General features: G+C 40.4%; 1 protein-coding gene across 1 annotated transcript in view; it reads right to left on the bottom strand.

Moving 5' to 3' along the window:
* Positions 1-9,873, bottom strand: part of fat2 (FAT atypical cadherin 2) — a 116,398-nt gene that overhangs the window by 97,959 nt on the left and 8,566 nt on the right. The window contains exons 2-3 of the mRNA XM_046029806.1: positions 2,903-6,168; positions 1,425-1,736 (exon numbers count right to left, since the gene is read on the bottom strand). Coding sequence (XP_045885762.1) covers positions 1,425-1,736; positions 2,903-6,155 — 3,565 coding nt within the window. The 5' untranslated portion in view covers positions 6,156-6,168. The remainder of the gene's footprint in view (positions 1-1,424; positions 1,737-2,902; positions 6,169-9,873) is intronic.

The following is a 9,873-nucleotide window of genomic DNA, read 5'->3' as shown; positions in this document are numbered from 1 at the left end:
ACCCCTTGTGGGAAATAACACTGTTAGGTTTTACAGCTGCAGCAATATCCCTGAATTAAAATGTCAATCTGCCATGGGGAAATGGTGACAAATACAGATATGTTGAAACGATTTGTGAAAGAAGGCACTGAGGTGCTATAGATGTCTTATATTTACAAGGAGAGTTTGAATCAAAATGTAAATCAATCAATCAATAGCCTATATTTCTGTCTAAACTGCTTGTGAAATAGGAGGATGACACTGTGCAGGCTGTTCCAATTACATGCTATATCCCAGAGTTACTGTATATCTGTCTGCCCATTTGTTAGCTCGCTAAAAGTTTCAATTACATTTTTCAGGGTCATGCAGAACTATTAAAGCTGGAAGGGGAAGGTGCGTAGAGGATTCAATTTTAAAACAAGATCTATATTATGTTCTTATTCTGCATATTATTCTTGTAAGTGCAGTCTTTAATCATCATAGATAATCTTAGTTTAGTAAACAGGCTTGGGGAGAGGATTAGATAAGGAGGGAAATCAGGTAAAGGTAGAAAATTGGAGGAATGTTTGCATCATGTGACATAACCTATGTGTACTATTTCTGTTGGATCACGTTGAAAATCAAAGAAATAAATATATATTATTTTATATAAAACATGTTATAATTTTAAACCACCTGTTAAACCCCACCTGCTTACATGTTTGAAAGTTTGGTATTTCAGTTAAGTACCCACTAATTTTAAGGCAACTGAGTTATAACTATTATGCACAAATAATGTAGATGTAACTGTCATGGGGAAAATAAAATGTTGTTTTTGAATGATGATAAAGATTCTATAATGATGTTTGTACAGGCTCAGATTCATCTGAAAGCCTTTACAGGTTTGTTTGTAAAAAAGCAGACCCTCTACCCTGGGCAAAATACACCAAAAACAGAAGCTTAACTCACCAAAATATCTTAACAGGATGCAGAAACATTTTCTAGGATAATGTTATCTCAAGGTAATCAGTGACTATTTCCCCTTCTTTAACTATGAAGATGCCCTGCACCAAAGGCACCGTGATGCACATTGCCTCAATTTCTGTGCAATTTGGATCATAACAGAAATTTTGTTCACTTTTACAGACAATTTTACAATGGGACTTGGTTATCCACAAGACAGGTTAGGAGTAGACATCAGGCAGATGAAAGCCTGTATTATAAAGGCAACATGTCATATCATGTTCATTCCTTTTGTGTGTTTATATATTTTAGAACACAAAATAACCAATTAAATTAAGATTTAATTTGTTTCAACTGCATGTGTTGTCATCTGTTTTGAAAAGGTGACATCCAATACCACTGGATTTGCAGTAAAATCAATCAGTTACTGGCAATTGTTTGCATATTCCATGGAAATGTATAGTTTTATAGTAGATAACGTTTGTTCATTCACTCTTTATTACCTGTTTTGGGGTCCACATCAAAGTACGTCCGGTGAGATTCCAGCATTTGAAAGGAAAGCTTCCCCTCAGAAGAAGTGTCCACATCTTTGGCCAACACCTGGACGACGGACTTGACCTTGTCCACATTCTCCTGGACGGATGCAAAATACACTGGCTGAGAAAGTTCTGGAGCGTTGTCGTTAACGTCCAGGACCTCCAGGAAGACATGAATCCATGAGATCAGGGGCTCAGTCCCCAGATCAGTGACGTAGACAGAAAGCCAGTAGTGAGGCATCATCTCGCGGTCCAAAGTCTCTGTTGTACGAATCACACCTGAGGCACATGAAAGGGTGGGGAATTAATTGTTCACTGTTTTCACTTGTGAAGAGCACACCAGTATTTACTTGTTTCAAACCTGCTGCTGTGCCCCAGGAATTACAAACACTTCGGCAACATGGGTGACACTTTTGTGTTGCTAAAACCTACTCATATTCTTAGTAAAAGAGAAGCTGGACAGCACAGAGTAGTTTTCTGCACATAGTTGCCTTCAGAAGCAGTTTAAATTTGGATACCCTGAGGGAGAGCTAAAAATTCATTTTTTCCTTTATGACAATGAACTCTCTTTGCCCCGATTTTATCTCAGGCTTAAAGTGCAGAAGCAAGCTAATGGAATGCACAACGGTATGTTCAGAGGTCACAGGGTATCCTCTGCAAAGTATATGACGATGGAAAAAATAGACTAACGGCCTTAAACACGCCAGAGGAAATATCGTGTTGTACAACCATGCACATGTCCTGTCTTATCCTAAGCTAAGGGAAACTACATGAGGAAATGGATTGCTGTAAAGATTTTCTGTGATAACTCAGCGTGTCATTGTTCTGGGGTATAAAAAACTTCACTGGGCTACATTAGCATCATGGTATTAACGCAGACTCTACCTGAATCTGACCTTTGACCTGCCTAGAAGTGAACAGTGCTGCCACTTACTCAAAATCCGATCATTCAAACATCGTAAATTATAAAATACACAGTTTATTTAGATTGAAAACAGCCTTGGAAAAAACAAGGTCATTAGTAGCTGTTTCTTGTGCTTTGAATCCTAGTACATGATCTTCATCGGCAGATTTGCCCAGCTGTCATGAAGAACAGCTATTAATGGATCTTGTGGTAAAATTGTTTTTTGCCAGCTGCTTTTTCCAAGTATGAACTTAAATCTCAACTTTCAAGCCAACATGGATGAGAAGTCTACAATTAACTTTTTCAGTTCACTAGTTCTTGGTCAAGACTTACAGAAGTCTACGATAGCGGCCAGGCAATACATTAACTAATAAAGTTAGACAACAACTTCTATTAGCTCCATTAGCCATCCATGTCATGCGAACAGAAGCACCACAAACGATTCAATTCTAGCATTAGTGTAGATCAGGAGAAATTTTTTTTTTCCCTTTTCACCAAAAATACAACCACCAATACTACAAAGAAGAACAGTGTTTCTTACCTGTTTCCTCATCAATGGCAAACACTCCAAGACCAGAACCCCCATGGATGTGGTACCTGACAACTCCATCTCTGCCCAGATCCTTGTCTGAAGCTGTAAGCGTGACCACCGGTGTCCCCACAGCTGCATCCTCCATCACTCCGGCTTCATACACAAACTTTGAGAACACAGGCCTGTGGACGTTCTCGTTGACATCCAGAACCTGAATCTCCACAAAGCAAGAGGAGGAGAGGGAGCGAGGGAGGCCGTGATCCACGGCCCGGACCGTGAGGTTGTAAATTGGCCGCCTCTCAAAGTCCAATTCCCTCTCGAGGGTCAAGGCACCTGTAGAGGAGTCGAGATGAAAGATCCCGCCTTCTGTATTTTTAAGGTTGTAGGTGACGAGGCCTCCACTGCCCAGATCCAAGTCAACGCTCTCAACCCAGACGAGGAGAGTGCCCACGGGTACATCCTCTGGAACTTTTATTTTGTAAACTTTTGGTACAAATTTGGGTGGATTGTCATTTATGTCTTGCAAAACCACCACAAGGTCAATCGTGGAGAACAACTGAGGGCCGAGTTTGGCTTGGTCCCTGGCCTTGATCCAGAGGTCATGCCTGGGAGAGGTTTCTCGATCCAAACGCCCCGTCACAGTCACCTCACCAGTCTGTTCATCAATTCTGAACATATCAGTTGATGTCAGCAGGGAGTATTGGACATTACCGCTCATATCTACATCAAGATCTATTGCACGAGCTGTAAAAATAATGGAGTCCACCTCCGTGTTTTCAGGCACACGTATCACATATCTCGGCTGATCAAAAACAGGAGGATTGTCGTTGACGTCCATGACATTGACTGCGATGAACTTCCATGCAGATGTTTGTGGTGTTCCCAAATCATAAACAGTGATGTTCAAAATGTAAAACTCTTTACTCTCTCTGTCTAATGGGCAAACTAAGCAAAGCTCGCCAGAGAAAGTGTCAATGGAGAAACAGCCATCCTCATTCCCGCTTGAAATGGCGTATACCAGCTTACTATTAAACCCAGTGTCAGTGTCTGTTGCCTTGAACTGAACAATGGTGGAATTCAGTGGATGGTCCTCAATGACGTCAATTGAACTCGGGATGCTCAAATCAAACTTGGGAGAATGTCGGTTGGTGATGTGAACATCTGAGAACCTGTCTTCCTCTAGATTGGTTAAAATGGGTTTGATTGACTCTATCAGTTTATCGGTCAGCTGTTTGAAGACGCCTGTTTCCTGGCAGTGGAGCGTTGCATCATCACCTTTGTTAGTGATAGTTACCCTGACAACTGAAGCTTCAGAGGAATATTTGCCATCTGTGGCAAGAACTCTCAAAGTGTACGAACCCGCTCGCAGGGGAATCGGCTGCTTAAGGGAGATGGCTCCTGATACTGGATCAATACCAAATACTTGGAGCTCATTTCCTGACTCGATGACATACCTCAGCTGCTGCAGCTCATCTATATCAATGGCTGAAAGCTCAACGATTGTGTGCCCCACGGGTAAATCTACAGGTACTGTGATGTTGCAGCCCACCCTTTCGAACAGAGGGATGTTATCGTTCATGTTGTTCAGGGTTATCGTCACGGGGCATTCACTGACCTGACTGAAGGGGCTGCCGCTGTCTGAGGCCCAAACTCTCAGGTGGTACCGGCGTTTCATCAGCTCGTAGTCTAAGTGTTCGGAAGTTGAGATAACACCTGTGAATGAGTCTATTGTGAAAGGTAAGGGGCCTGAGTTGGCAATAGAGTAAGTCACAAATCCATTTTTGCCTTTATCTTTGTCTGTGGCTGCTACTTTCAAAACACTGCTGCCAACGGGGGTGTTTTCATCCAGTGTGGCCTGATAGGAGGTGCGGGTGAACTGTGGGCTGTTGTCGTTTTCATCCGTTACCTCAACCACTATGTGAGTCTCGGCTTCACCATAATTGGCTACTACATCAAACTCATACCGATCCTTTATCTCATAGTCCAATTTCTCTGTTGTTATGATAATTCCTGTTTTGGGATTTATCTTGAATTTACTGCTGTCTGGATTATTTTTGATAGCAAAGGTAACATTATAAGGGACTGGGGTAACGGAAACCTTAACTACATGAGCTTTAGGGGGTGAAAATTCACTCAGTGTGACAATGTAGGTGTCTTCAATAAATGCCAAAGGGCTGTAAAGATCGGCTGGAATGTGTATTTGTGCAATTGGAGAGAGTAAACTCGGGAAGCTCCTATCTTTAGCTTGAAGCGACAAATTCAGCCCAAAAGGAGTTTGAGACCAGATAATCCTCTTTGTAGAGATCACTTGGAAGTCATTGCCCTGCACACCTAAGGGGATTATCTCAAAACACTTGTGGGGATCCCCTCCAACAATATTAAGGGATTCCACAGGCTTTACTCCATCCTCCACGTGGACATTGATAGTTATTTTGCCGTCTGTAGAGACTGTGGGTGTGTGGGGAGGTGTGATAACTGGAGACCCCATGGATATCTTTTGTACATTTACCGTAACCCTGGCAACATTACCAAATTTCTGAACACCAGACATCTTTTTTGTCCTGTCCTCAGCTAAAACAGTAAGGTCGTATCTCTCTGTGCGCGTGTGATTGAGCTTCTTGATGAGGCTGACTGTGCCTGTGAAAGGGTCAACGACAAACGGATGAGCTCTGCTGGTGAAAGAGTAATAAAACTCAGCGTTGCTTCCAGTGTCGGCGTCTGTAGCACTAACTCTGACCACACTGGACTTGAGTGGAGTGTCTTCCCTGATGGCCACGTTGTACGAGGCAGGATAGAAAAGAGGCTTTAGGTCGTTGGTGTCAAGCACCTGGACAAAAACCTTTGTCTTTGCCTGGAAGTTATAAGTGTTTTCAGTTGCCTCCACGGTGAGAGTGTAAGTGTCCCTGACCTCCCTGTTGAGTTGAGCTGAGTTACTGCTGCGTGTTTTGATCCTGAGGAAGCAGAAATCTCCAACTTTTACTGCCTCTGCTTGGAAAAGGCCGTCGTCATCACCTGAGACGACACTATATTTGATTTCCCAGAACAGATCTGTCACTTCAATGCCCATCTTCACTGGCGTCTCAATGTACGTCCGCGGGGCAGAGTTCTCGTTGATGGTGGTGTTGTAGAGGTGGTGTGTGAACCTCAGCGGCGAGCTGTCTTTTCCTTTTCCCATATTTCCATGACATCTCGCCATGTGTAGGAGGACTGCTGCTAAAGTAAGGAGAGTTGTTTCAAGAGCTGCCATCTTTAGTGTCTCCATGAAATCCTCAGACCTGTGAAAAAGAGAAAAAAGACACAAATAAATGCCATGTAATAGACTATAAGTCTGGAGTAGGAGAAGCCTTTGTCCTTGAGTAAATAGCCTTGCCTGTATCACCTTGTATATCTGCAGAAAAACATTTAATACACTGATAATTCTTGTACCGCCACTATTTTGTAATTAGACCAATGATTTTCCCACAAGCTCAAAATGGACACAGAATACACACTGACAGCAGAGGGGAGGCCTGTGGCAAAGAATTTGACTCCTGTTCCAACTTGCTCTGACCAAAAAAAAGTAGGAAAAGAGTAACACAACACATTGTTTCAGAAACAGAAATTTGCCTTCAAGTCTTTTCAGACAGGTGGCAGCTCAAACATGTAATCATTCGTTTGGTGGCTAAATACTAGCAAAAAGTATTCAAAATCAAAAATATTTCTTCTAAGCCTTTGTCATCACAAAGCTATGAGCAGGCTTTTGTAGATAGATGACTTAGTATCATGCAAAGGACAGTGGGTCCTGATCTGAGTGTAAGCAGCTGCGTTTCATAGGTATGAGCTGGTGATTGCTGTATGTGCATTAGACATCCCTGTAGGCATGAGCCAACAAATTGCTGCTTTTTATAATAAACAGAGAACATGGATCCCACACTATTGAAATTTCAATATCCCTTTTACGAAGGTGACATGGCCAAAATAGCAGCATGGAATATTAAAAATACATAAACAGACAAATCACTAAGTGTACATTAAATGAATCATATATGAAAACCAAAGACTTTATTATTTAAAACATTTACATTGCTAATAACACGTGTCTTGAATGCTGCATTTAATTTAATGGCAACATTTCTTTAGGTTATTCCAAACATGCATAAAATAGATTCTGAATGGATGAAATCTTGCTAAATCTTAATGACTTGAAATTAATGTATAAGACTCACCCATAAGACTCAAATTTATTTAAATTTATTATTTATATATATATTTTTTAATTTATATTTATATATTTATTTATATTTAAATTTTTGTGTCTACTACAAAGGAATTTTTCCAGTAAAAGCGCCCACTAAGTGACATCTTTAGTAAATAGAAAAAAGTACATGAAGCCCAAATGCTTGAAAAATTACAATGACAAAATCAGTTAATTTTATTGTTTCAAATGGCGTTTTTGTCACCATTCTCAACGCAGGGCAGGTGATTCTTTATCATCCGTGGCTCCACATAAAACCAATTAACAAGTAATTTACAAATCAACCCCATTTTGATGGATACAACTATGTGTAACCCAAAGGGGAATGAAAATAATTGAGCATATGAACTGCAAAAAGGATTTAATAGTCCAGCCTTTGCATGTGGATTCCATATTCTTTAACAGAAAACCCAAATGTACATAAGAAACATGAAAATTCATGAGCCAACGTAAGCCCATTTGATGCACAGCCACATCATGCCAGCTCAATATTCACAACACCCAGAACTGACAGTAGAGAGAACTGGAGGGCAGAACACTTTGCCCTTCACTGTGCTGTGACAGCCCATCCAGAGCTAAAAGCAATCCGCAGAGAACAATCTGGAAGGCAGAAGTGACGTTCCCCCGAGGACAGCAATGAAAAGATCTTTATCATGCTTTTGACCCCTTTCACTCTACAAAGATAAGCTAGTTCAGATATGAAAGAAAATCTAAACCATTTGACACATCACATCATTAGGAGTCCTAAATAAACATCGACACAGAAAGTGCCAAGACAAAAGATGCCTTCATATTGTGCCACAAAGTTATGAATACCTCAAATTATATTTGGGTTTATGAAAACGACTGTCCCTGGGTAGAGAATGCACAGAAAGTTCAGGTCTGTGTCTCCAGATAGACTGGCGCTGGGGGTTCCAGTAGAGGGTGACAGGTATGTGGGGTTTTATCTCAAGTAAGGGCACTTGGCTGATAATCAGATTGCTATAGTAAGGGTCGCTATTTTGGTTTTGGAAGAGATTTAAGGAATCTTGTAATCTTGCAAGATTTTCAGCAGTGTCATTTTTCTATCTCAGAGGCCAGGTTAAGCAAACAGTTTTAGCAGAATTTAGTCCAGGGTCTGAGTTGTATTTTAAGTCAGGGACACCACACATATGGTACTTGAGGGTTTTTCTTTTTAGTCTAAAGAATCATGAGATACCTCATAGACTGCAGGTCTCACTGCGTGAATGCATATCCAAGTGGACTATTTATTTTGTGCAACAGTGTATCTGGCTCCTAGATTAGAATACATGCATATACATACAAATTTCTTATTGTTCTTATTCTCAAAGATTTGGATCTACAGGGATTTTATAAAAAATGGTATAAAGTAATCCTCAGTGTAATAATGACAGGTTTAAGATGGATGTTGTCTTTAGAAAACACTTCATTATTCTTATCCCTGTGGACAGAACAAATCTGTCTAAATTCAAATGTCTTAAGCAGGGATTTAGCAGTGCAATTCAGGTTCCTCTTAAAGAAACAGTTCACCCAAATTGCAAAAAAACACATCAGTTAATAAAACAATCTTCTTAGCTAGAGAAATGCACCTTGGAAGTCAAAGTTAACTTCTTTACATATGTTTTATGTATACAGGCGTGCAACTTTGAGTTTTACACAAGAATTACACATTTTTTTACACAGTTGTTGATCGGTTTTACTAATCTTTTACCAATTTCATCTGATATATCTGATAACTAATCTGTGCGCTACAGTACCAGTCTGAAATCACCAAACAGGAACTTTACCTGGCAACAGATCATTCTTTTTCTGAAAAATCTGTAGGCAATGCAGCAATGCAGAAATTAGTCACATATCTAATTTGTCTGTTCAAGGAATTCAATCATTGTAATCAGTTGTGCAGCCACTGTTGAACAACAGATCTCTAATTTGGCCAGTACTGGGTTCTGAAATCTGAAAACATTTGTCTTATTCAAAGAAATTACATATGAGCCATGATCTTTGTAATTTAGGATACAGAGCATCGAACACCATTTGGTAACACCATAACTCATAGGAGAAATACTTACACAAATATTTTCTCCTGTAGTGTTTCTTGCGAGGCTGACACAAAGGTAAATCGGTGGCTAAAGCCTTTAGTGATAAACCAGAGGAGGGTGATTTACGTGGGAGATGAGGATGGATTACACTCTGATTGAAAATCAAGAAACATAATGAATTCCATTTGAATGTAATGAACACTGTGCCAGACATGTAATGGAACCCACAAATCAGCAGTACTTGCCTCATCGTTACACTCATTAATACTCATCATACTCATGTCATACACTCCGTATAGAGATAGCTACCGTGGAAGTGCACCTCTGTCTTGCAAGCTGGACTTTATTTGCTCCATATGGAAACTGAGCTGTAAATGATCATTTGTACCTAAAATAATCCAAAATCAGAATGAACAAAACTGTATTGATTTTGTTAGTTTTCAGTCACTACCACAGTCTGTCACTACTACAGATGAGAAGTTTGTGTCGTTGCCACTTGTGGAAAAGCTGCGAACTGACATGTCATTCAGGCCCCATCCACACTACTACGCTTTTGTTTAAAAAACAGAGTTTTAAAACGAATACGATCTCCGTCCACAGCAGCGTTTTAGCTGCGTATCAGAGTTGATTGTCTACATTAAAACGACAGAAAACGCACATCTAGTGGCCGTTCAGAATAAAGATATACAGACGAAGAACCACGCAAG

This window comes from Micropterus dolomieu, linkage group LG19 (genome assembly GCF_021292245.1).
Source record: "Micropterus dolomieu isolate WLL.071019.BEF.003 ecotype Adirondacks linkage group LG19, ASM2129224v1, whole genome shotgun sequence".
Classification (NCBI taxonomy): domain Eukaryota; kingdom Metazoa; phylum Chordata; class Actinopteri; order Centrarchiformes; family Centrarchidae; genus Micropterus; species Micropterus dolomieu.
The sequence above is the reverse complement of the archived record's forward strand: the minus strand, read 5'-3'. Positions and strand labels throughout refer to the sequence as shown.